At 39.6% G+C, this 27,884-nt stretch overlaps 1 protein-coding gene across 1 annotated transcript; it reads left to right on the top strand.

The window, feature by feature from the left end:
- Positions 1-846: 846 nt before the first annotated feature.
- On the top strand, positions 847-27,140 carry LOC150104817 (transient-receptor-potential-like protein). The gene is made up of 12 exons (XM_090395996.1): positions 847-1,200; positions 1,459-1,707; positions 3,636-3,847; positions 4,086-4,219; positions 4,305-4,800; positions 6,951-7,146; positions 9,023-9,235; positions 14,371-14,415; positions 24,300-24,368; positions 24,645-24,760; positions 26,747-26,830; positions 26,909-27,140. Exons 1-12 carry the CDS (start codon positions 862-864, stop codon positions 27,138-27,140), a joined length of 2,385 nt encoding a protein of 794 aa, XP_090252122.1. The 5' UTR covers positions 847-861.
- Positions 27,141-27,884: the final 744 nt, after the last annotated feature.

Raw genomic sequence — 27,884 nt, 5'->3', positions numbered from 1 at the left:
CGAACAAATGAAACAGCGGGTCAAACCTTTAGTGATGGTGAGGTAATGGGAATATGATGTTCATTAATCTCTGTCACTTTCGGGCTGGTCAGGTTATCGCTTTAAAAAGAGAAGGAGGGAAAGATAGTGAGAAGGAGGGAGGAATGCATTTCCTTGGCTAAGTGGCTCCAAGATTTCGATCTTTGTGTCAAGAAAGTTTTCAAGTTTCTTCGCACCTGCCATTTCATCGCTTTTAAATCGAGATAGGTCACGGAATAACTTATCTGCCTCTATTGATCTTATCTCTCTTACATTCATTTTTCTATCTATTTAAATCAACACTAAAATGATTTTATCCGGATGTACGTAACAAGTGAATTTCTTTCTTTCAGATGCATCCTTGATAAGAAGCGTCAGATGTAAACACGTCTAAAGAAAATTTCCGGAAAAAAAAAAATTAAAACACTTCTGATTCTTTAGAAATTGTAAAGACTTTCTTGGTCCATGCGTCCTATGGCTCCTGGTAGTGAAAACATCTCCATGAAAATGGCCAAACAAAGTGCACGTGGGTTTAAAGGCACCCATCGTAATCGCATTCCCATCCCGCTGGAGCCATTGAAGGATGGGCACTCCATGGACCCCAAAGAGAAGGTGTTTTTGGAGGCAGCAGAAAAAGGCGACAAACCAACTATGGTGAGGTGTCTCCAGCCTCCCGATCCCGTTAATGTTAACTGCACGAACATCTTAGGACGTAGCGCAATCCAAATCGCCGTCGACAATGAGAACGTCGAAATCGTGGAACTTTTGTTGCTACAAGAAAATGTGATGATTGGAGATGCCCTTCTGTACGCCATTCGAGAAGGAGTCTACAAGATCGTGGAAATGCTTATCAACCATCCCAGTATTACCCCCGAAATGCTCGCCAACGATTGGTCCAAAACGAGACTGCCCGGAGAAGAGAGCTCCGATTATTCCCCGGACATTTCGCCAGTGATCTTGGCGGCCCATTGTAACCAGTTCGAGATCCTTCAACTACTCCTTTCTCGCGGTGCCTTCATCGAGAAACCCCACCCTTTATCGTGCACTTGTCAGAAGTGTCAGGAAGGTATAAACACGGACAGTCTCCGCTACTCCCTCCGTAGGATTCACACGTATCGTGCACTCACCAGTCCTGCCTGGATGTCGCTAACCAGTGAAGATCCCATTTTTACGGCGTTCAAGGTGAGTGTATTTTTTTTTTTTGCTAATTTTCGCTAATTCATAATTTGTACAATCGCATTTGCGAAATTGCCGCATGGCTCTATTTAGTCACATGACTTAAATAAATGGCGTTTTAGGGCAGAGAACGAGCTTCCTCTAATAGCTTCTTCGCATTAATCCTTTTAACAAGATTACCAACCCCCTCCCTCTCCACTTCTTCTTCTTCCCTCCCCCTCACAAGTGCTTTTATCTGATTGTGCCTGGTTCATCTTTCGCTAGCAATCGTGGGAACTCGAGCATCTCGCCCATCGCGAAAATGAGTTCAAAGAGATCTATTTGGAACTGAGCAACCAGTGTAAGAAGTACTCGTGTGACCTTCTGGACTTGTGTCGGAGCACGGAGGAAGTTATCGCCGTGTTGAATCGATCGTCGGATTCGGACTCCGAAATGGATGAGGAGAACGAGGATTCCGACGACAAGTTGACTCTTTCTAGACTGAAACTTGCGTTGAAATATGAACAGAAACAGGTGAGTTGGAAATTATTTGAATTTAAAAAAAAAATCGAAACTCCGAAAGTGACTTTAAGGGAGAAGATTTCGGTTCTTTGGAGAAGGTAAATAAAAGGAGCAGTAAACAAGTCGAAAATGTGAGAGAAATGGGTTATCAAAAAAGTAGAATACTGAAGGAAATATAAAAATGTTTTTAAGACGAAAATCTGTCTTCTGTAAAACCATAAACCGTAAGGAATTGCAGTATAATTATCACGTGTTGGCTTTTCATTGGAAGAATTTTAATCCATTTAGATGGCAATTGCATGAACTTCACGAATTATCCACATTCCCAAATGTTATACTTAATTTACATAAATAACAATATTATATAAATAAATATCAAATATCTAATGTTTGCTTTGATGTTTGCGAGGGGGAAACCTGACGCCCAGAGGAAAACAATTCAATGTCAACTTGTCAATCCTCACGAACTCAGCCCTGATAAAACATCGAATAGCCAGTGAACCATAGACTGAGTAATCGTCACTGTGGCAATGTGATACATGTATCCCGAGATTCAGCTCCCCCCACACACACACACACGTATTACGCCTGACAAATTGTGTGCGATCTCGGAACAATCTGTTCTGCGATGGAGGGAGAGGTAAACGCCATCTTAATTTGATTGGGGTTATCCTTAAAGGTCACATTTTATGGATTTTGAAAGTTTAGCAAGCTTCAGCTGACTTTAAATCAAATTTCTGCTTTCAATTATTTTCAAAAAAAACACTTTTTGGCTTTGTTATTTTGATCATTACCGATATTTCGAGATTACAATGTAAATCAATAAATTCCATTTAAGTGTTAAATGAAGTATTTAATTCTGTTTCTTAGAAAAAAACATTCTCTCTGATATTTTTTTCATAGAAAGTAAATTCTGTTTAACTATAAATGAACTTTCTAAGAAAATGCATTTGGAAACGTTATTTTTTTTTCACGATGTAACTTCCTTAACTTCCGCAGAATGAGTGACTTTTAAAGATGATTCTTGGCCTAAAACGTTTAATCCGGTTTGTAATCGAGATTTTAAAAAAAAAGGTTTTACAAAGGAGACTTCAATTCTTCGGGAATAAAAAAAAAACATGAGAGAAAGATAAGATGAAAGAGAATACAAGACTGATATGAACGTAAATGAAAATATAAAATTGATAGACAAACAAAAAGAATAGAAATACGGAAACATATTTTGATTCCTATAGAAACATAAAAAAATCTAGGCATGAAGAACAGGAAAGAGAGATTTAGATAGTCTGAAGAGAGAAGAGAGAGGTTTCATAAGATGGCAGTAAACAGCATGCGATAGCATCTTGGAAGGAATGCTAGCATTCTCGTGCAGTTGTAAGAGCTTCATCACACGCCACACTTGTTCGAAATGAAAGCTTTGCAAACCGCATTTTGCGCTCTGTTTACCAATTCCCTTCCACCCCAGGAGTGCCTTTGCCCACGGTTAGCTACCGAAAATCTCTCACGGCATTAAATTTAAAGGGAGACGAAGTATCCGCTCGAGAAAATCTGCCTCTATTGCAGATAGCCGGGATTTATTAGTGAAATTTCTGGTCATGAATGTCAGGTATTCGTCAGCGACTCGAAGTCAATGTCAAACGGTTCGCTAAATGCAATTACCGGTTGTCTCCACAGTGATGAAGGCAATAATCTGGGTATAAATGGGTTGATTGTGATAGTTATTTGACGTTCAACTATGTTTCGGCACCGTGGTTACTGATAACACTAGTTGATTAGGCCTAACGATATTTACAGCTCCCACAAGAGAGAAAGAAACGACGTCATCCGTGACGTCATTCGCGTTAAGAAATCTCTTGTCTCTTTCGAATCTCCAGAGAACGAAATCTAATAACACAGCATAGCTCTATCGAAGTGAAACTAAATGCACTTGTCTTTTATAGTTTGTCGCCCATCCCAATTGCCAACAACTTCTCACTTCGATATGGTACGAAGGTCTTCCCATCTGGAGGAGAAGGAACAGTCTGGTGAAGATTTTACTGTGCACTGGACTGATCTCCTGCATCCCACTAATATCGATGTATTACTTGCTTTTTCCCCGTTCAAAGGTGGGAAGGTTGGTTCGATCCCCTTTCATGAAATTCATATATCACAGGTAAGTGCAACTATGAACTTCTGTTTAAAGTTTGTTTGTTTTCTATAATCCGAGTTTTTGTATCTGCTATTAACAAGAGATGCTTAGTTTTTATATTTATTTATTTAAGTATTTATATATCCGGGTCTTCAACATACGAAGCTTCCAATATACCATAAAAGATCTTGCACAGATTTCTGTTTTTTTTTATTTTTCAAGTGCATCAGAAACGACAAAAGATATTCTGTTTCTCTTTCAGTGCCTCATTTGGGTTTTTCCTTCTACTTTTGGTGCTCGCTTCCACGCGAACGGAGGGCAGTGAAAGGTCACGCCAGAATATTCGAGGACCCCAACCATCCTTTGTTGAATGGCTCATATTTTTCTGGGTGTCAGGTAAGCGATATTTGGGGATTCATTTGGAGAATTCGAACGCGTAGCTAATCAGATCTTTGCTACCACGTTCTGTCTCTTTCTGTAGGTATGGTGTGGGCCGAATGCAAGCAGTTATGGGAAGAAGGTTTGAAGGCCTACGTCCGTCAATGGTGGAACTGGTTGGACTTCATTATGCTGTCCCTTTATCTGGCCACTTTTTCCTTAAAGGCCGTCGCTTTTTTCCAAATCCTAAGTGACCGATATGGTCCACCGGTGCTTGAACGGGCCCGTTGGCCCAACAACGATCCTACCCTTATAGCCGAAGGGGTGTTTGCCGTCGCCAATGTCTTCAGTTTCGCCAGAATCATCTACTTGTTCCAGACGAATCCTCACCTGGGACCACTGCAGATATCGCTAGGGTGCATGATAATCGACATTGCCAAGTTCCTTTTCATCTTCTTTCTGATCCTCACTTCGTTCGCCTGCGGTCTTAATCAGCTGTACTGGTACTATGACTCCGGAAATGATGTCTGCGACACGAAGGTCATCCGCGGAGAGAACGTCACCTACAACTGTCAGCACAACAATGATCCCTTTATGACGTAAGTACTGCACTGGGAACCGTGAAAATAAATTCGCAATTGCAATCTCGTTTATCCGATAGAAATATCGTTTCAGATGATCGAGACGTTTACGCAACATTAGTAAACCATAATAATTATATATTTACTTTTGTTAGTTAAAAATCATAATTTTTATATCTGTACTAGACGTTCGGTGCGCGTTATGTGCTAATGCATGATCACGTTGGCAAGAATGACAGACAACTTGGAAACAAATTGTTGACCAAATGTAACCCTCTGTTACCTATATTTATGTTTTTGTTTTTTAATGCTTGCAAGTTTTTAATTTTATACAGCATCATATCACATTTAAAAAGTTACGTATTTTTATAAGTTAACAGCTACTGCTTATAGAATGTATTTCAGAGGAATTTTTCACTGAATATTCATTACATTTTATATTTTTATTATTTTGGTCTAGTTTATATATACTCGTCTATTTTTTTATTTTTATGAACTGATTTTTAAAAAATAATTATGATTATAAAACTATTCCTGATATGTTAGGCAGTGATGCATTTATTGTACTCTAGTACACATTTGAAGAGTACACATTTAGCCATGTCTTGTTCTCCTCAGATCTTCCAGATTTCTTCAAGAGCATCACAAGGCTTTCATCCACTCTCTTCCTTCTACATATAAATGATCTTATCTTGTAAGAAAGATCTTACGTCATTTCCTCTTATCTTTAACAATACTCCAAACCTGATTAGATTTCTCTTATTAGATTGACTTAATAGTTCAAATGTATCCTTGTCTAAACACATTATATGCATAGCTTCTTCATCATCCAAAAACTAGACTTACTTTTCAGTTATTGCTGACATTATACGAGTCCCAAATCTTCCCAAAGTTGAATATCGTTCACACATTTGGGATCATTCACTAAACTTTTCCTAAGAATACTATTTAGTGGAGGCAATGTGATGAATTAATAACCCTTCTATCATAAAATGACTCAACAAAACGGATTATCAAAGGCGAATGTTACGTCACGCTTCATAGAAGCATGACATCATATCTGCCTCAAAACTATTATAGAGCATAAATAAAATTAAGTACGAGTTTTATGGATTCAAGCTTTCTTATTACATATAACTTCTTCAAGTGGTTACTAAGAATCGCATTACGAATGTGCGGGACAAGCTGAAATTAATCCATAACCCCCTCCCCTTAACCTTAATAGATAACAATAACGATGCCCTTCAAATTGCGTAGTTTTAAGGGTTGTTTAATGGATTGCAAGATCAACTAAATGTTCCCCTCGAGTCAATTTAAGTCTCGCTTTAATTTCCCAATAAAATGAGTCCAGAGGAAATTTCCTTCAGAAGATGTATAATCACTGGTACCTTGGAGATCCATCTTCTTGTTAGACGGGATTAAAAGTGGCAATAAACACACGCACGCATTAGGGAAGACGTCAGTTGAGTCCGGACTTAAAAAGACTTCGTGATAAATGGTTCGGTTTTATTGCAAATGACTCAGACAATTTTCGAATCGATTTTGTCTGATGAAGTGGGTTAGAAGTTAATACCAACATACATTTATATCAGTGAGTTAGATAACGTGGGTGTTAAAATTTCGAATGAATATGTCGGATTCGTAATAGTAAATTATACTTCAAATGCAGTTGGAAAATAATAAAATAATAAATGGTAGAGAAAGAAAACATCTTACAGCCAGTCTTCTGTAGCTTGTGATCACTTATTTATTTTTCTCGTCCCAAAGACGAATGAAAAGCATCCTGCTTTTTGCTTATTCTTTTCATTAAAAAAAGTTTTCTTTGCCCAGTTCGTCTTCATCTCACCCTCTTTCTCGTCTTATACATTTCTACGTAAGCAACCTGAGGCATCATTTGTTGCTTATGCTGCAGATATATCTCCCATTATTCTTCTTCGCGACATGTGTCAGAGAGACAGCGAAACGAAGACAAATTACCCAATTGATAGAGGAATAGATAAACAAGAGATTTTCGCTTTGTTTGTATTACCTTAGAGGAATTCAATATCCTTTCGATATAATTTTTGGACACTGATACATGCAAATACCTGTACTGTTTATATTTCCATTCATCAGATTAATTTTATACAACAGCAAACATTTCATTTTGATTTTTTTTAATGTTGCAGTATCGATGCCAGCTATACCACCCTCTTGTGGTCTCTGTTTGGCGTGATTCCCATAAAGGAGTTGAGTGCCCGGAGAGACCAGGCCTTCACCAAGTGGGTGGGCCATGCCTTACTTGGAGCTTATATGATCATGGCCATGACTGTTATGATCAATATGCTAATTGCCATGATGAGCAGGTCATTTCAAGACATAGAGGTTAGTTCTTTAATTACATACAATAAAAGAAATTTGGTTAATTTAAAATTTCGTAACAATATTGAAAATAATTGATTCGGACTTTTGCAACTGAAATGTATTAACCCTAAGGTTCGGTAACTTCAAATTGAAAATGTTATTTTAATTATAATTACGAATGTCTTAACATTGTAAATTACTTTGTAACAGTACTGGTAGGGATGTCTAGGAGACCATTTCGTTCTAAAGATCGTACCAAAATGGCTTCTTTTCCGATGTCAGTGGGATTGTTCTATCGCCATGTTTACATGCGACTGTTTGCATGCGCGTGTATTTTTTTCTGTGCCCAATAGACGCAAACATCAAATAGAAGAAAGAAAAACATTATTTCGTCTTGCTTGATAAACATCCATCTACTAATTTTGCTCCAAACGCGACCACTGTTGCGTGTAAGGGCTGTTTCTTTAAGAAGACACCAAATCAACGCACCGCTTTTATCGATTTCAGATTCGCAAGCTTACACATTTAACCACGAAGATTCTGACGTAGGTGCAGACCGCCTTGCAGTAGCTACAGCGACCTCCCGTGTTGCTGACGGTAAAGGAACGTGACGAGAACACGAATGCCAATAAGGAAATCACTGTGTGGTCGAACAATTGGGGGGGGGGGGAGATGAAATAAAACGGCGTTGGTCAAGCGACCCTCGTTGCTATTGGAACAGCTGCTGAATTGCATTTTCCTCCCACACGTGAGAATTCCGTACATGAACAAGTAAGTTTTGCGATCGACCTGTCTTTCTTGTCATTATCAAACTCATCCTTTTGGCTTTTAGTTCTCTTTCTTTCTTTCCCCTCTTCTCTCTTTCGTGCATAATTATTTTGACGGAAGATTCATAAAAAAGGACTTTAGCGAATATTTTAAAAATCACCAGTCTGATGGATTAAAAGCTAATGCAACGTAATCAACCATACCAAAAGTCACATCAGTACTGAAGCAATTAAAATTCACGATCCTAATAGAAACTGTTTTGTCTGTCAAAAAGTAAAATTTCAGTGATATGATACTGATTTTTGAAGCTTCTCTTTGGATTTTCCTCAAAGAGTAGAAACACACATACAGAGAGAATTATCCAGAAACAGTTCAAGCCATTTCCTTTCTTTGAAGGAGAAAAGGATTTTCTTCACTATCAGACTGGACAAATCTTCAGAGACCTGAATGTTATTACTCTTAAAAACTTCAGTTTCTTAGACCAATTGGTTATATTCAGCCTCTCTTTTTACACACACACACACACACACACACACACACAACAGACTCTGTAGTGCGTTGACATTTTTTTAATTTCAGAGATATTAATTAATTGGTATTTCTCAATTGCATATTATAATTATGCAAGAAGAATCCAAATGCTCTTTCTCTCTCCGTGTGTGTGTGTGTGTGTGTGTGTGTGTGTGTGTGTGTGTGTGTGTGTGTGTGTGTGTGTGTGTGTGTGTGTGTGTGTGTGTGTGTGTGTGTGTGTGTGATGTTGCTGATCCAACGTTTCATATGTCTAGAATCTTATATTGTTGTGAATAACGTAAACTTAAGCTAAATAAATTTCCTGAAAATATTTAATAGTAATAATACCTTTTATTTAAAACACATTAGTTAAACACATATTTACAAATATATTACAATCACGTATAACATTACAGGACTATTTATTTGCAATATAACTTTCAATATTATATGTTAATATAAGTACATCAATGTATAGAGAAATAAAATTGTGATTTAATTGTGACTTAACCTAACCGTCATAAATTCAAACGTGTTTCTATTATTCAAATCAAATCTTTATTCTCCACGCTATCTTGAATTTCCCGTGAAAAATCATCTTTACTTTCTTTCTCTGCAGGATCACGCAGATCGGGAGTGGAAGTTTGCCAGATCAAAACTATGGATGGGCTATTTCGACGAGGGATCCACTCTACCTCCTCCTTTCAACCTCATCATCAGCCCCAAATCGGTTTACTATTTCCTCAGGGGGAGTAAGGAGATAATAGGTCGCGTATGTGCACGCGGAATGGCGTTGTGTACCGGTCCGACGTTTGACGTAACCACGGTAAAGGTGAGAGGTCACTTTCCTGTCTTTTAAGCGATGCAACGAAGTGATGTATTTTTCGTGGCGTTTAAAGCCTGTTCGAGGTTAGTTCGCAACACCCTCGATCGCTATTCGGATTCCACTAATGAGTTCTTAACTCCCAAGAGAAAAAGACAGAATGATTACTGGCAACCGGAGAGTAATCCTTCTCTACAACAGTAATTAGTTAATTTATCCGTTATTAGAGGAGCGGCAGTAAGAATTGTAGTTAGCACAACTTGTGCGGCAAACGAGAGATCGCATCCCTCTCCTGTAAATCACACTTCCCTGCATGACAAACGTGTCCTAGTTTGCTCAAGGGAAGATACCAAATGAACTAATGCGTGGCCATGGTATTTCCCCCCCAGTCACATGGAGTATTTTTTTCACCTTCTTCTCATAGGAGTACTACCAAGGTATTAAAGATTCAAATTATTCAAACAAGCGAATACCTTTTTTGATCATTGCACAAATACGACACCGTTAACTTAATAAGTTACTAAATGTTATCGATTTTTTAAAAACTATGATGATAAAATACACCACCAACAGTATTTGTACTTTAAGCCAGCTATAAAGTATTTAAATCTTATGGATTATGTTACCAAGCTATGTGATGACCTTTAGCATAAGTTGCTTTCATATTGTTTTGCACAGAAAATGAAAATTAAGTAAAAACCTAGGTATTATTGAACTCAAAAAAAGTGTGCGTTAAATAAGTAACTATAATTCAATCGAATTATATTTCGGTTTTGTGACCACATTTTTATTAAAAAATACTGTTTTTTAAAACTAAACAAGCATGATTAAATAACTATAATTACTCACCATCAAATTTGCTTATAATTACTTTTAAACATTATGTATTATTTTAAGCGAAATAATAGATGGTGTACGTAAACTAATCAAAAAAATTTAATAATTTCAAAGTTTTTTTTAATAAAATAAAATCTTATTCGATCAATTATAATAATATTAATTTATTTTTATATATTAAATGCTTTTAATATTTAGAATAAAGTCGAAGTCTTTTGCAAGTATTTCTTCATTTTCTTTTATGGTCAAATAAAAAGGTATCGATCTGGACTAAAAATAGTAATCTTGTCAATAGCAATTAACTTTCCACCATTGAAGTATTCCAATTTGTAGAAATAATTTTTTGTTTCTCTGCATCAAAAATGTTTCGCTCTCATAGAAGTGACGTCATCCGCACTTATTTTACAGTTTTAAAGATAGTTATCATAAAATAATTTTATATCTCTCTGAAATAATAATGGAAATTATAAAAGAAATTAAATACATTAATAATATTCTAAATAATTTAAAATAAAATATTTCTTAAATTCTTTAAATGCACAATATACCTTTAAAAACATTTCATATCATCATATTAAATTTAAATTATGACAAAACATCAAAAACAGGATGGGGATGGAACAATCGACCGTGAGATGCGGTGATTGATTCATTAATGCCCTTGGGGGTGATGGATAGCAACGCAAAGCTGTACCAATGAAGTTTAACTGAGGTTCGGCTGTTGCTGTTACCCCCTTGCGCGACGAGTTTTTGAGTTCGCTCTGTTAAGGTTTTTGCCTTAAGGGAGCACTTTGAGTCTCCGGGGAAGGTGTTCTCCGGCACGGCCCGCTGAGGGGCTTTGTCGGTGAATTATTTTCCTCGGAATTTGAGCGGTTCTGCTCGGTGGCCGGGGAGCCCGTCACTAAATGGAACCAACGCTGAGATTAGGACGGTCTTTCGCCCACTATGGAGTGGCCTAGAGATCGTCCGTATTTTTGAGATTTCACCTTTACTTACATAGTCGGTGATTGATTCATTAATGCCCTTGGGGGTGATGGATAGCAACGCAAAGCTGTACCAATGAAGTTTAACTGAGGTTCGGCTGTTGCTCTTACCCACTTGGGCGATGAGTTTTTGAGTTCGCTCTCTTAGGGTTTTTGCCTTAAGGGAGCACTTTGAGTCTCCGGGGAAGGTGTTCTCCGGCACGGCCCGCTGAGGGGCTTTGTCGGTGAATTATTTTCCTCGGAAAATTTGAGCGGTTCTGCTCAGTGGTCGGGGAGCCCGTCACTGAGTGGAACCAACGCTGAGATTAGGACGGTCTTTCGCCCACTATGGAGTGGCCTAGAGATCGTCCGTATTTTTGAGATTTCACCTTTACTTACATAGTCGGTGATTGATTTTATTTTATATGAGATGCCCATATATAGGGTAACGGATGGCAATGCTGAACCAATGAAGTTTAACTGAGGTTCGGCTGTTGCTGTTATCCTGGGTAAATGAGTTCGCTCTCTTAGGTTTTGACCTAAGGGAGCACTTTGAGTTACCGGGGAAAGTGTTCTCCGTCGCGTCCCGCTGAGGGGTACGTGCCGGTGAATTATTTTCTTCGGAATGAGCGGTTCTGCTCGGTACTCGAGTTTCACTGAGTAGAACCAACGCTGAGATTTGGACAGTCTTTCGCCCACGAATGAGTGGCCTGGAGATCGTCCGATATTTTTGAGATATCACCTTTACTTACACATTACGGTGATTGATTTTATATGAGATGCCCATATAGGGTAACGGATGGCAATGCTGAACCAATGAAGTTTAACTGAGGTTCGGCTGTTGCTGTTATCCTGGGTTAATGAGTTCGCTCTCTTAGGTTTTGACCTAAGGGAGCACTTTGAGTTACCGGGGAAAGTGTTCTCCGTCGCGGCCCGCTGAGGGGTACGTGCCGGTGAATTATTTTCTTCGGAATGAGCGGTTCTGCTCGGTACTCGAGTTTCACTGAGTAGAACCAACGCTGAGATTTGGACGGTCTTTCGCCCACGAATGAGTGGCCTAGAGATCGTCCGATATTTTTGAGATATCACCTTTACTTACACATACGGTGATTGATTCATTCAATCCAATATCCTTGGAGGGTAATGGATGGCAATGCTGTATCCAGTGAAGTTTTAACTGAGGCTCGGCTACTGCTGTTACCCTCCTGCATTGATCAGAGCTTTCATAGCTCAATAACACCTTATCCCTACACAGTCCTCTACAGATAACGGGGAAGATGAAAAGCATTCTTGCTTCGCCCCTTTAAGCCAGTCCTTATAAGGACATCAAAAACAAAGGCAAATCTTTTCCCCCAATACTCTCTGACCAGGGCCTTGTAGACAGTGATGTGGACAAAGCGGAGGCCTTGGCAAGAAATTTGGAAGAGCAGTGCAAACCTACATATGGAAATCTAGACTTCATTCACATATATAAAATTCACAGAGATGTCAGACACGTATTAAAACTCCCAGATACCAGTGCTGACCATATTGCACCCACATCACCTGTTGAATTATATGATATTATTAAAAAACTAAAGAACAATAAAGCTCCTGGACGAGACGGCATTTGGAATAGGGTGATCAAGCTGTTGCCTCGAAAAGCTGTAGAGCACCTGACCATTATAATTAATGCAATCTTAAGACTTCACTATTTTCCTTCCACATGGAAACTAGCTGATGTAATCCCTATACATAAGCCAGGCAAGGACCCACACCTACCGCAAAATTATCGTCCAATCATTTGCATCTCCATTCTGGGTATGGTTGCGAAGAAGGTCATTCTCTCACGACTACAAACCTCAGTAAATGACCTAAACATCCTCCCTAAAGAACAGTTTGGGTTTCGGCAACACCATAGTACTACCCAGCAAATCCACAGAATTGTGGAATACACCACCACCAGCTATAACTGGCGCCAGTGCACAGGAGCTGTTTTCCTAGACCTATCCGAAGCATTTGACAAAATCTGGAATTTTGGATTCCTACACAAACTTATCTCAGCCGGTACTTCACTAAAAATGGTTCCTCTAATCCATTCATATCTTCAGAACAGAACAATACAAGTCAGAATCAACGGTTCTACCTTATCCCAGCGCCATATCTTTGCTGGAGTGCCGCAGAGATCCCTACTGGCTCCATTGCTGTTTTCTGTATACATGTCGGGCATCCCACACAATCCGATGTCTTCCATCTTGGCCCTGTATGCGGACGATATACAGCAATACTAACCAGATCTCTCCTACCCCACTTCGTTACCAGAAAGCTTCAAGAAAACCTTCTAAAGCTGGAGGGTTGGTTCTCCAAATGGAGATTGGAAGTCAACCCCCAAAAAAGCTCAGCCATTATTTTCTCGAAAAGGCCAATATCTCCTGCAGGTGATGGGTTACTATTCAATACTAAAATTCCTTGGCAGACAGAAACAAAACACCTGTGTGTAATTCTCGACAAAAAGCTATCTTTCAACCAACACATCAAGTCTACGTGCGCACAGGCATCAAAAACAATCGCTCAGATCTATTCGCTAATTAATAGAAATAGCACACTCAGCAACAGAATTAAATTGCAACTATACCAGTTGACGATTCGTCCTATAATCACCTATGCCTCTCCGGCCTGGACCCACACCTCTAATACTAACATTATCCGAATACAGCGAGTGCAGAACAAGTGCCTGAGAATGATTCCGAACGCCCCGTGGTATGTCAGAAACAATCAACTTCATAGAGATACAAATATTTCCTATATTTTCTCTTTTCTACAATCTTTAACATCTACGTTCTTCCTAAAGACGTCCATACCCCCCAACGATTTGCTTCAGCAAGCTGCAGCATATGAGGCAACGGACATATTCAAATATAGAAGACCAAAAGTCATTTTAATTTCCTGTAGCGATGCATAATCTCCATGCCCAATCAGGGCAAGCAAACTGCTCATAAATTTTACCCTCACTGAAACCGCAACAGATAGCGGGGAATATGAAAAGCATCTTGTTTCACCCCTAGAGACATAAACGGCAATTGTAAACTGAATTTTGTATTTTGATGTGATTGCTTTTTTTTTTTTTTTTTTTGTATCACTCAAAGTTGGTTACATGCCACGAATTTGCTGTTAAATGTAGCAGTCAATTTATTTTTTACCATTATTTATAATGGATTCTAATAATTATTCACTTTTTTTTATTAAGAGTTATTATTTTAGCGATTATGTATTTATTTAGCACCATGTTACGATATATATTAAATTCTATAAACATTAAACAGATAAAAGTAAAGAATTCTAAGTATAATTCTTTCAATTTTTTAGCCCGAGACTCTTCCTGCCAATTGCGTCAACTCACCAAATAACAAGGTAAGTAACTCTATTCTACCCTCTTACCACTCGCGTATTTTCATGGCGACTGCATTAGGTTGAATTTTGATGTAGTTTAGAAGCTCTTCGAATCACGCAATAATGTCTCGTAAGAAAGACTAAAATACCTCGCTATATTAATGGCATCTTAAAATAGAAAGCTAGGAACAGTAATATTGCAGAAATGGTCTGTATCAAATCTCGCGTGATTACTAAAAGTGACTCCAATTACGAGATCCTTTATCATCCAAGAGATGATCTACCATTGAGTGAATTTTTGGCTCAGTCACGCAACTGAATGACGTCATTACAGAGATAAAGTTGTTCTCAAATATGTTTAGGAACTAAGAAGCTAAAACAAATATATAAAAATTTTGCTTTTCTTGATTATTATTTTTTGAAAATTGATATAAAATGTTAATTTTTTATTATACTTTTAAATAAACTTGTTGGAAAGTTTTATGCATCTTAGAAATATTATACAGTATTTATTAGAATTCATATAGTCTATATAAATAAGAATTTCCTTAAAACTTTTAATAGTGATCATGGATTTAAAACGTGTTTTGTTTTTGCTGTCATTGTGATCGAACGTATTCCTTTAGACCCTGCCTAGTTGATTTTATATAAGGTTTTTCGGAAAGCGCGCATTGCACTGGCACTAACACAGTTCGTGACCTACTATCTCCCCCTCTGTATGAAATATGCAGAGGTCTAATGGCCGGCAGGCCCCACCCGCAATGAGGACCAGTGGTGGTTGAATGGTTTTTTAGGGAGGTAGGCTGCTGCACTGTGTCCAAGTAAGCCCCTGAAACTCCTTTTTCCTCGTTTTTAGGATAGTCACCTATAATAAACTAACTTTTTTCCTGGTAGACGCTTACTCTAAGCTGTCTACGGGATTTGCTAGTAGACTCTCAGTCTACAGGATTACCCGGGAAACTGCTAGTTTCTCTCAGGCCAAACTATGGACTCTCCATACGATGAGCTTGATTTCAAACAGCAGTTGGCAATCTTTAAGCATATAGGAGGCCTACTACAAAGGAAATGGCCAGGAAAGGTGGCAATCCACCAAATAGAAGAGGTTGAAACAGAGGATGTCAATCCCCTGACCCTCTCCCTAGCACTTCTCAAGATAACACCAGAGAGATTATGTCACCGGTTAACGACCAGCCCCTAGTGGACTCAGATAACTCTACAGACTATCAGGTTGTCAGCAGAAAGAAGCGTGAGAAGGGTTCTCCAGCAGCAGATCCTGAAATAGTACGTCAACCTTGGAAAAAACAACTCCAGTGGACTTAACAGCACAACCTGATGAAAGAATAGAGACTGACTCCAGGACACAACCCAAAGAGAGGATTTCACCTGTAATCTTAAGAACAAAATAAAAATGGTCTTCAATAATAGCAACGATGAAGAACGCAAACATCAAATTTACATCAACCAAGAGTACAGATGAAGGAATCCGGATTCAACCAGAAGGAATTTCGGACTACCGCCAGCTCACCGGACTTATGGATGAACTAAAAGTCCCATATCACACATTTCAGCTCAAAAGCGAAAAAAATTTAAAAGTAGTAATTAGAGGGCTGGCTGAGACCATACCAGCAACAGAAATAGCTACTGACCTCAGATCACAAGGCCTAGAGCCGATTAAGATATCACGCATGTACCGAGCGGACAAGCGGCCTATGCCTCTGGTCTTGGTCGAGATCAGTAAAGATCATAGAGAAATTTACGACCTTAAAATAGTTTGCAGTTTGGTCATCAAGGCTGAGCCTCTCAGAAGAAAGGCTTCAGCTGGTCAATGCCATCGCTGTCAAAAGTATGGGCATGCACAAAAACTATGCAAAGCGGATTACAAGTGTGTCAAGTGCGGTAACAACCATCCCTCACACACTTGCGTCAAACCACGAACACAACCTGCTAAGTGTGCGAATAGTAGCGGCCCACACCCAGCAAATTACAAGGGATGCTCACTTCACTCATTCAACCTGTAGAAGGCTAGAGAGGCACTACCCCTGCCCAATCAGAAGCGAATTACACCAGAAATCAAAACGCGGATCGTTACTCCTGAAAAGTTATATGCATCTGCGGTCTTTACTAATAGCAAACCGGCATCTTGCAACCAAACCACCGCAGCAATCCTAGCTGCTACTTTAGGAGAGATGTTAACAGCCTTTAGCAAAACAAATCCCAATCAGGCTGACACCAACAAATTCCTCAAAAGCACACAAGTCGTCTTCTCTATGATTAATGGATAACACGGTCAACTTAACTAATTCATTACAGATTGCTTATTGGAATGCTAACGGGCTAAACAACAACCTCCTAGAACTAAAGGAATTTGCTGAAAGATATAAGATAGACATCCTTTTAGTCAACGAGACGCATCTTCGGCCTTGCGACAATCCCAAAATAAGGTACTACACACTGCTAAGATCAGATAGACTCAACGTCAGAGGGGCGGAACTGCTATATTTGTTAAAAAAAGCATAAGATACAATGAGATCAAGAAATCAGCAACCACAAACCTGGAAGAAACTGGAATTGAAATACATACAAAAAACACAGGCAGTCTAAAACTATATTCAGTCTACAACCCTCCAGGCAAATTACTTCTAGCCTCAGACCTCTCCCAGCTCCTTGACACAAACGAAGCAACAAGTGGCGGGAGATCTAAACGCAAAGCACCCTGCTTGGAACAATAGAAACACCAATATTAATGGGAAGAGCCTACACAAATTCGCTATGACAAGAAACATCACCATAGCAGGTCCTGTTGAACCAACACACTACGGACCACTGGACAAACCTGACGTGCTGGATATCGCCATTTTCAGGAACACCCCACACCAATCCCAGTTGCAGGTTGTTAATGATCTTAGCTCCGACCACAATCCAGTTCTGTTTAGCCTAGGCGGAGAACTAGAAACCATCCCAGGATAATCCTACATATATCTCAAGAAGCTCAACTCTCAGCAACATCACAGGCCCTGTCCCAACTATCTCCTCACCCAAAGAAGTAGACATAGCGATCAATAAACCGGAAAGCGCAATCCAAACTTGCCTTGCAACAGCCTCGACCGTTACCGTTCCAGCTCAAATTAACCTGCTCCCAGAAGAGATTCTAAAGCTTATCCGCAGCAAAAACAGAATTAGACATCTGTACCATACAACACTATCACCTCAGGATAAACAAGAGCTTAACAGGGCATCAAACCTAGTCCGACATGCAACCAAAGACCATAAGAATCAGCAATTGGAGAGGAAACTAAGCTCCTTAAAAACTAAAAATAACTCATTATGGAAAATGACTAAAGCCCTTCGCAGCGATCACCCCAACATAAAACCAATACATGGAGGAAAAGGTATAGTCTACCGAGATGATGAAAAAGCAGAAGCTTTTGCCGACTCTCTGGAGCTGCAATTTCAACCAAACTACACTCATGCGGACTTGCGCTTCATTGAAAAAATCCACAAGCAAGTACGCTATGCACTTCATCGTTCCACCACCCGTGACAACTCAAACTATACCACGCCAAATGAATTATACCAAATCATCAAGAATCTCAATAACAGAAAAGCACCAGGTCCTGATCAGATTTCAAACAAAATTATAAAAGCACTCCCTCACAAAACAGTAATGCATCTAGTGGCTATCATTAATGCGATGCTAAGACTCAACTACTTTCCCACTCGCTGGAAGCAGGCAGATGTAATCCTTATCCACAAACCAGGGAAAGCGCCTCAGTTCCCCCAGAACTACAGACCTATCAGCCTCTTGTCAGGTCTAGGGAAAATTACAGAAAAAGTAATTCTAAAACGCCTACAAAGTGAAACGGACAATCTAGGTCTAATCCCAAAAGAACAATTTGGTTTTCGAACTGGACACTACACAACTCAACAAATCCACAGACGTATAGAATACATAACTATCGGATTTAACTGGAGACAGCATACAGGTGCAATCTTTCTAGATGTGGCGAAGGCCTTCGATAAAGTGTGGCACAAAGGCCTCATCCACAAACTAATTACTGCAAAATACTCACTAAACCTCATCCAAATCATTGCCTCTTACCTAAAAGACCGAAAATTTCAAGTGAAACTTCGTGGGCTCAGATCAACTACAAGACGTATCACAGCAGGTGTCCCGCAAGGCTCCCTATTATCGCCGTTACTCTTTAACATTTTTCTCTCAGACGTCCCAAGCACGACATCAACCACCATGGCATTTTATGCGGATGACATGGCGATACTGACCAGATCGCTCAGACCATACCTGGCCACACAAAGATTACAAAATGCAGCAAAGAATCTTGAAAAATGGTTTCGGTTATGGAGAATTGATGTTAATGCAGATAAAGGCCATACTATTTACAATGAAGAAAGTAGACCATCATGGAGCAATCACGATGCTCAATGATGATATCCCATGGCAAAAATAAGTAAAATACCTGGGAATCAAACTAGATAACCATCTCAACTTCAACTCCCACATCTCTCATGCTTGCAACAAAGCAAACTCAGCAATAGCTCAGCTCTACCCTCTACTCAACCGTAGAAGCAAAGTCAGTCCAGAAACAAATTAAGAATATACAAAGCAATCATCAGACCCATACTAACTTGTGGTTCGCCAGCGTGGAGCCACACCTCTTCTAGCACATCAAATGATTACAATTAACCAAACTAAATGCCTCCAAATGATCTTTGATGCCCCATGGTTTGGAAGGAACACTATTCTCCACCAACACGGAAACCTGCCAGACATACCTACGTTTCTCCTCCAGATAGCAACCAAGTACTTTGCTCAGGCATCACTCCATCCCAACCTACTCATTCGTGAGTCATCAGAGTACGATGAAAAAGACAGATGGAAACATAAACAACATAAACACCCAAAGGCGGCCCTGATCACAGATTGAAATATTTCTACACAGCTCTAATTAAGGCGATCCAAGTGCTCAAAAATGTCTTCCTTTAAACCAGGAATTATTCATAGCGATGAAGGGATCAGAGTCCACGGGACTGATATCCATTAAGCCACAGAAGTTATCAGTTATCAGTCTTTTAATAGTGAGTGTGAGTTTTTGACGGTTGGTTTTGAGTTTTGCTTTGCGTTTGTTATGTGTCTTGAAGATCTTGCAATTTTGAATCAGTGCTCTTACCAAAACAGTTCAGAGTCCTGCAGCAGTGCCGGTAAGACTACAACTGCACGTTAAGCGTTTTTTTTTAATTATTATTTTTTTATTTTATTTTATTATTATTATTAATAATGGCCACATTGACAGATATGGATCAGCAGCCAAACTAAACAACGTTTGAAGAAGTATATCGGGAATTTATCAGACTGGGCGAGCTGCTCAACAAAAATTAGGTGAAACTTTATTTTACGAAAGGTGAAACTTTATGATACGTTTCCCCCGGCAAGTGTCACAGACATTGACACAGAGATTATGGAAGATCAATCAGAATCGGCAGAATCCCACTATTTCTGATTTTCAAGAAGTCCGCGTACGTAAAAAGCGGAGAACAACAGATGAACCACTCAAAGACAACATAATGGAACAACACGGTCAAGTTTCGGACTCCACTGCTTCTTCCTGAGAAAAGGTGCATCCGATTATATTACGAGAAAAGCAGAGATGGGCATCTTTAAGATCAACAATGTCCAACCTACACATTGGCTATGTAAAGGACAAAAATGTGGATGAAGGAATAACGATATATCCTACAACTGTGATACACTACAGGCGACTAACAAATGAAATGGACAATAGAGGTATACAATATCATACCTTTTCGCTCAGCTCGGAGAAAAATTAAAAAGTGGTTCTCCGTGGCGTCTGTGAAGGCATTGATATGGTTGCTGATCTTGATTTGCAGGATCTACCTCCTGTTAAGGTCAGCAGAATGTACAGATCCAACCACACTCCCATGCCGTTAGTCCTCGTAGAGATCCATAACATATACAAAAATATCTACAACTTGAAAACAAACTGCGGGCTCATTGTCACACCAGAGCCACTCCGAAAAAGGGCATCTTCTGGGCAGTGCCATAGGTGCCAATAGTTTGGTCATGCCCAGAAATTATGTAAAGCGGAATTTAAATGTTTGAATTGCGTAGACAGCCACCCAACCAATATCTGAACAAAGCCAAAAACTACCCCGGCTGAATGTGCCAACTGCGGTGGCCCTCATCCTTCCAACTACAAGGGATGCATTCAGCACCCAAAAAATAGACGAATGGAATCAGCCAAACAGTCCTCTTCCTCTAGTACAAGAACACCAGAGGCCCCTGCACACCACAGCCTGTGGCTGTGGTGTGCAGGGGCCTCTGGTGTTCTTGTACTAGAGGAAGAGGACCACAGCCAGAGGCTCAGCGTCCACAGTCAGAGACCTTCAAAGATAGGGTGAACCAAAAGCAAACAAGACGTTATGCTGACGTGGCCCGTACTAACAAATCAGCATCTACAAACCTAACAGCTGTTATTAAATCCTCTCTAGCCAACATACTACAAGACTTTAGCTTGTCAAACCCTTCAGCAACCTCCACCAAAAGATTTCTCCGTGAAACACAAGTCATCCTCACAGCGCTAATTGATGAGTAGAAACAAACTAATTCCAGCCTCTTTGCAGATCATTGCATGGAATGCAAATGGCCTAAGAAAAAAAATTCTAGAGCTTCAAGACTTCACTAGCAGATATCAACCAGATGTTATATATTAATCAGCGAATCTCATCTAAGACCCTCAGATAACCCTAAAATAAGGGGTTACTGCCTATACAGAAATGACAGATTGGTGTACAGAGGTGGTGGCACTGCCATCTTCATTGAAAACTACATCATTGACAATTCTGTGAACAACCCTCCAACCACTAATCTTGAGATCACGGGCGTGGAGGCGTTCGCCAGCTCGGCTGGCAGACTGAAAATCTACTCTGCTTACAACCCACCCCTAAACACTACTACACTCTGGCCTAAATGCCATCTTATGCGTCAGAGAACCCACCATTATAGCTGGGGATCTGAACTCCAAGCACCCTGTAGGGAACTGTAGATCCACCAACAAGAACGGTTGCATCCTTTCCAACTTCATAGGGTCACACAATGCTGTTGTGGCAGGCCCCACCGAACCCACTCATCTTAGTACGTTTGGAACTGCGGACATCCTGGATATAGCTATCCTGCAGGATATTAATCTTCAATACAGCCTCAGATCATTAAATGAGTTGTCATCTGATCACAACCCAATACTACTTCAGGTAAGAAGACAACAATACCTGTCTTCTCCTCCCCCTCACTCCTATATATCGTGGGGAAGTGCTCAGGGATAGTATTGGCCCTGTTCCTCACATGCGTACAAAAGAAGACATAGAATCTGCAAGCCTCTCCCAACTAATTAACTCCGCAATAACGGTAGAGATCCAGAAACCGTAAAGATTTCGCAACACTCGTGCGCCACAAGATAAAACAAATCACAACAGACTTACTGGGGCTGTGAGAGATGCACTCAAGGCTCACAGAGACCACCTATGGGAAGAAACGTTAGCCTCTATCTCACCTACTGATCACTCTGTCTGGAGATTACTAAGAAATATCAAAAACAAAGGCAAATCTCTTCCACAATACTCTCTGACCAGGGCCTTGTACACACCGATGCGGACAAGGCGGAGGCCATGGTAAGAAACTTGGAAGAGCAGTGCAGACCTGCATGTGGAAATCTAGATTTAATCACTTATACAAAATTCACAGACAGGTCAGACACTCACTCAAACTTCCTCATACCAGTACTGACCACATTACACCCACATCACCTGGTGAAATATATAATATTATTAAAACCTTAAAGAACAAAAAAGCTCCTGGACCAGACAGCATCTCAAACAGGGTGATCAAGCTGCTACCTAGAAAAGCTATAGTGCACCTGACCATTATAATAAATGCAAGCTTAAGGTTTCACTATTTTCCTTCCACCTGGAAACTGGCTTATGTAATCCCTATACATAAGCCAGGCAAGGACACACACACACCTACCGAAAAATTATCGTGCACTCAGTCTCATCTCCAATCTGGGTAAGGTTGCGGAGAAGGTAATCCTCTCACGACTCCAAACTTCAGTAAATGACGTAAACATCCTCCCTAAAGAACAGTTTGGTTTTCGGCAACACCATAGTACTACCCAGCAAATCCACAGAATTGTCGAATACATCACCACCAGTTACAACTGGCGCCAGTGCACAGCAGCTGTTTTCCTAGACCTATGCAAAGCATTTGACAAAATCTGGCATTTTGGACTCCTGCACAAACTTATCTCAACCGGTACCGCACTAAAAATGGTTCATCTATTCCATTCATATCTTCAGAATAGATCAATGCGAGTCAAATGCAACGGTTCTACCTTGTCCCAGCGCCATATCTTTGCTGGAGTGCCGCAGGGATTCCTACTAGCTCCATTGCTGTTTTCTACATACATGTCAGACATTCCGCACAATCCGATGTCTTCCATCTTGGTTCTGTATGCGGCCGATATACAGCAATACTAACCAGATCTCTCCGACCACATTTCATTACCAGAAAGCTTCAAGGAAACCTCCTAAAGCTGGAGGGTTGGTTCTCCAAGTGGAGATTGGAAGTCAACCCCCAGAAAAGCTCAGCCGTTCTTTTCTCAAAAAGGCCAATGTCTCCTGCAGGAGAAGAATTGCTGTTCAACACTAAAATTCCCTGGCAGACAGAAACAAATTACCTGGGTGTAATTCTCGACAAAAAGGTATCTTTCAACCAATACATCGTCTGCGTGCGCATAGAGATACAAATATTACCTATATTTTCTCTTTCCTACAATCCTTAGCATATAAGTTCTTCCTAAAGACGTCCATGCATCCCAACGATTTGCTTCAGCAAGCTACAGCATACGAGGCAACGGACATATTCAAACATAGAAGACCAAAAGCTATATTAACCTCCTATAGCAATGCATAATCTTCATGCCCAATCAGGGCGAGCAAACTGCTCATAAGTTTTACCCTGACTGAAACCGCAACAGATAGCGGGGAATATTAAAAGCATCTTGCTTAACCCCTAAAGACATAAATGGCAATTGTCTTTTAATAGTTGATTATTTCGAGTTAAATAATTCTGTTTTCAAGGTCATTTAAATTCACCTAGTAATTCATTTTTATAATCCTTTCCTTCGGTATTATTTTCACTATTATAATATATATATTATAAATTATGTTATTATATTATAAAAATAGTACGTTATGAAATGGCTTACATAGCCATTTCATAAGTCGAGGTGGAGCATACGAAGTAAGCCGTTTGATAGCACAATTGGTGACGTTCTGAAGCAGCCAAAGAAAAATGTGTGGAATTCACACAGCGAGAGAAGAGCTATCTTGACACGCATTCCTAGTAACTGGAAAAGTGCAAAAGACAAATGGTTTTCCACCCAAACAACAGAATACTATTGATGACGTATTCAGAGCTGGTAGAGAACTACTGGAAGACGTTAATCTAAGCTAATTAAATAATCCTGTTTGCATTCCATTCATAACCCACACACGGTTAAGATATGTAATTAAGAATTCCTTTGGCTATTCCTGAAATGGTTTTGAAAGAAAGAGTGATTGGATCTCCGATTACAATTGGAATCAGTGTTGTAATAAATCTGAGCAAAGGTATTTTCTTAGCTAATAATTAGAATCCAAATGTATGCCTTGATTATTTTGCAACCGAATATGTAAATGACCTTGAATGCGTTGCCACTCATTGTAATGATTGAGTGCCGCATTTTTCAAGGTCATTTAGAAGGACGTTGAGTACTGAATTTATAATACAATCCGCCGTTGCTTTTCTGTTTTTTTATTTTATTTTATTTTTTTAGCAGCCGCCACAGAATGGTATAAACCCACAAGTTTCTGTTAATTCTGGAAGAAGCAAAGTAAACTACCAGGTACGTAGAATTGCGGTCGATCTTAGTCTGCTCTTAAGTTGATTCCATTTACATGTGAAAAGGTGACGCAGGTAGTTTGATAGATGCGAGCGATTCTGTGTTCTTTTCAGAGAGAACTCGGGTGCGGTCGGTACGATGCGAGCCTCTGGGATAAAAAAAAAAAAAAAAATCTGATTTTTATTCCATTTTTATAATTTTGCAATATTTCTTTTTTTCCCATTTTAGGTCGCTTCTATTGATCGTAATGCAGTTTATTTTTGTGCATTTATTTTTCAGGAAGTAATGAAAAGATTAGTGAGTCGATACATCCATCAGACGAAGAAACAGCTTCGTCAAGACGGTGTGAACGAAGACGATCTACTGGAGATTAAACAAGATATATCCAGTCTGCGGTAAGCTGATTATGACGCCTATTTTAAAGTTTCAAAATAATGTATAAAAAGAGAGTGGTGTCAATTTCATGTTTAAAAAAAAAATGCAAATATTACCGATGCCTAATGATTTTAATATTGATAGCAGTGAAACAAACTAACAGGCATCAGAACAACATATAAAAACGAAATATTTCATTTGTAAAGCACCGAAGCGCCATCTCTCGAATACTGCCCGAAATAAAATCTACATTTTTTTTTTTACTGTATTTACCTCGAAAAACTTACGAAACAATTACAACAATACATTTTCTTTTCCAGTTCATCTCATAGATATTCAGTCTGGTTGCAAAAGAAGCCATTTCCGACCGTAGGTGACTTTGTAGGCATTGCCTACAAAGTGTTCTTGGTGAGATTTTTATAGGGTAGTTCACCATTGCTCTCCCCCCACACCGGCTTCATCCAGGCTCGGGGCCGGCATATGGCTGAGACGTATTCATGACTGTAATCCCTGTGTGTTCACGGGGCAGGTTTGCCTGTTCTGGGGGACAAAAACCCCGAGATTCTGAGTGGAAAAACCCTCAATCTCTGGATTGAGGGTTTTTTCACTCAGAATCGTTAGTCGAAAGAGACCGGATGAAGGTTCCTCATGTCATTGACGGGAATTGAACCTAGGTCCTCCGACCAAAGGGCTTCATCTATACCGACTGATTTACGGAGGCTCAAAATAAGCCATACCGGACTTTTTATGATTGGGGTGGGGGGGGTGATTGCCTTAGTGGAACAGCCCTTGACTCTGCAATCTTCCCCTCCATCCCTAGCCATACAGCACATTCATTCCTCCCTAAAAAGTAAACTATAAACGAGATATCGCTGCAAAATATCCGGTCCCAGTTGTCTGTAGTTTAAGCATCACTGAAGTTAATTTTTAAGCAAAAAAAAAAAATCCTGTTCGAAATCGTTAATCGCTGCTCTGTTGTTCCACTCGAGGCTAAATTCAATGTAGTGCTTAATATATATCATCCTACGATATCACCTGTCTCATTTGCACTCCATCCCGTTTGACAACGCAGTTTATGTAACATGAGGGTTGTGGTGGTTTGAAATTATGACCAAAACCACTACGAGGCTTTGTTCTTCTAGCCTCTTTGACTGTTTTTTTTTTGGGGGGGGGTCGAAATCCCTCCCATTTCAGTATGAGACCAACTAACTCATTTTCTAAGTTCAAAAAGATTTAGAAAGGTTCTTCACGTGTTAGACGAAATTCGAACCCAGGTCTTTAGAATCAATATGGGGGGATGGAGTCGGACAGTTGTAAAGAAAATTGATGTTGGTATAATAATAGCATTTGTTCTTCTTGAAAGTATTCCTGTTGGAGGGGGGGGGGATAAATCTCTTCATCGGTGTGTGTGTGTGTGTGTGTGTGTGTGTGTGTGTGTGTGTGTGTGTGTGTGTGTGTGTGTGTGTGTGTGTGTGTGTGTGTGTGTGTGTGTGTGTGTGTGTGTGTGTGTGTGTAAAAGGACAGTCGCTATTCAAAAATAATTAGGAAAACATTAAACGAGTTTAGCTTGAGTGTGCATCCAAATTCACACAGAAAAAAGTAAAACAAAGCACAGCAGACAGCGATATATATTAATGACAAGCAGATAAATTAAGTTCAAAACTAGCAAAGTGCATAACGATGTGCGACGCCAATCGAAAATGCATTCAATGTGACACTGACGAAGTACACAACGAGAAATCTCAACTAGTTCGAGGAAGACAAATTACTTTTCTAGTCGATAAATGCGACAAGTTGCCCATTAAAGCTAGAAACATTAGTCATAGAGTCAAGTGCATTTGGCACTGCTTCGGAATGAATGATAGAAACTGTATTGAAAGAAAGAAAAGCACAGAGAGAGCGAGAGAGAGAGAGAGAATGAAATTGAATTAGAAAAGTGAATGAATGAAACAGGAAAAAAAATCATTTCGTTTTAACATCTGATACAAATTTTGTTTTTCTTTCAGGTTCGAACTTAGGGAAGACAGAAGGCGCGAGACAATACGCAATTCCGGTCACATCGAGAGCATTAAGAAGGACATCATTCGTTCGCTAAGGGGTAGTCAAACGTTGGGCACCAATTCCGGCTCTCCAGTCCGTAATGTGCAACAACAACAAAGTCGGGAAAGCTATCCCGTCTACGAACCTCCCATGAGGGACATCCCCAGTCCTCCTCTGTCGGGACTTCTGACTGCCCAGGACCTCGAACTACTGAAAAGGGAAATCATGGTGGGAGTGAGAGAAGAACTGAGAGAAATCGTACGCGAAGTGAGACAACACGGACGACCCTATCCGCCTGCTCCAATAGTGCCCACAGTGACACCCGACTTATACCAGACTCACTTGTATACACAGCTATGAAGAGCGATGGGATCATAGTGCCAAGTGTTTTTAAAAATCTCACAAAAGTGACTGCTCTACATCCAGTCCACCACCACCTTAACGTCTGTATCAAGTACATGTGAGTGCGACTGTTGGTTCAGTGGCCATCTTTAATTATTAGCGTATGCTGATCATCAATGGAGTCAGCAGGAATATGTTGTACTATAGTTTAGCTCACTTTTGGTTGAAGTTTTTTTGGGGGGGGCAATGGAAAGGGGGGAGGATATATTTATTTAGATTGAAGATTCGGGAATTAATGGCGATCCTAGTTTCGTAATACGTATGGATTAGTTCTAGTTAATTGTTAAAGAACTGCAAAATCTAAAGCTAAAGTCTATCGAAATTTAGTACCGGTGATGCTTTGTCATTTTAAATTAGAAAAGAAGATGATAAAGTAATGGTATGAGTTGTTTTTAAATTACTTTGATACAATATATACTTCTTTTCTTAAATTATTATATAAATACTAAGTTTAAGGTATATAATAATAAACTTGGACCGAGTCCTTGACTCTTTATCCCTTTATATAATATCTCTGCGTATATATTAACACTTATTGAAAATTAATAACGGTGTTGCTCTGTATTTTTAAGATTTTAGGTTAAAACCCCAAAATACATGATTTGATTTAATTAAATTATTTAGAATAATATATGCTCGTTTATTTTTAATTAAATTATTATAATTCGGCCATATAATATAAAATATTAAACTATAAAATTG

The sequence above is a fragment of the Typopeltis vanoorti genome, chromosome 7 (genome assembly GCF_054136105.1).
Source record: "Typopeltis vanoorti isolate ZY-2024b chromosome 7, IOZ_Tvanoo_1.0, whole genome shotgun sequence".
Classification (NCBI taxonomy): domain Eukaryota; kingdom Metazoa; phylum Arthropoda; class Arachnida; order Uropygi; family Thelyphonidae; genus Typopeltis; species Typopeltis vanoorti.
The sequence above is the reverse complement of the archived record's forward strand: the minus strand, read 5'-3'. Positions and strand labels throughout refer to the sequence as shown.

Bases quoted from the DNA above. Each gene is read 5' to 3' on its own strand.
- LOC150104817 (XM_090395996.1), top strand. From the start codon at position 862: ATGCTTATCAACCATCCCAGTATTACCCCCGAAATGCTCGCCAACGAT. The intron at 4,220-4,304 runs GTAAGCGATATT...CTCTTTCTGTAG, and splicing joins CATATTTTTCTGGGTGTCAG to GTATGGTGTGGGCCGAATGC. The intron at 14,416-24,299 runs GTAAGTAACTCT...TTATTTTTTTAG, and splicing joins TCAACTCACCAAATAACAAG to CAGCCGCCACAGAATGGTAT.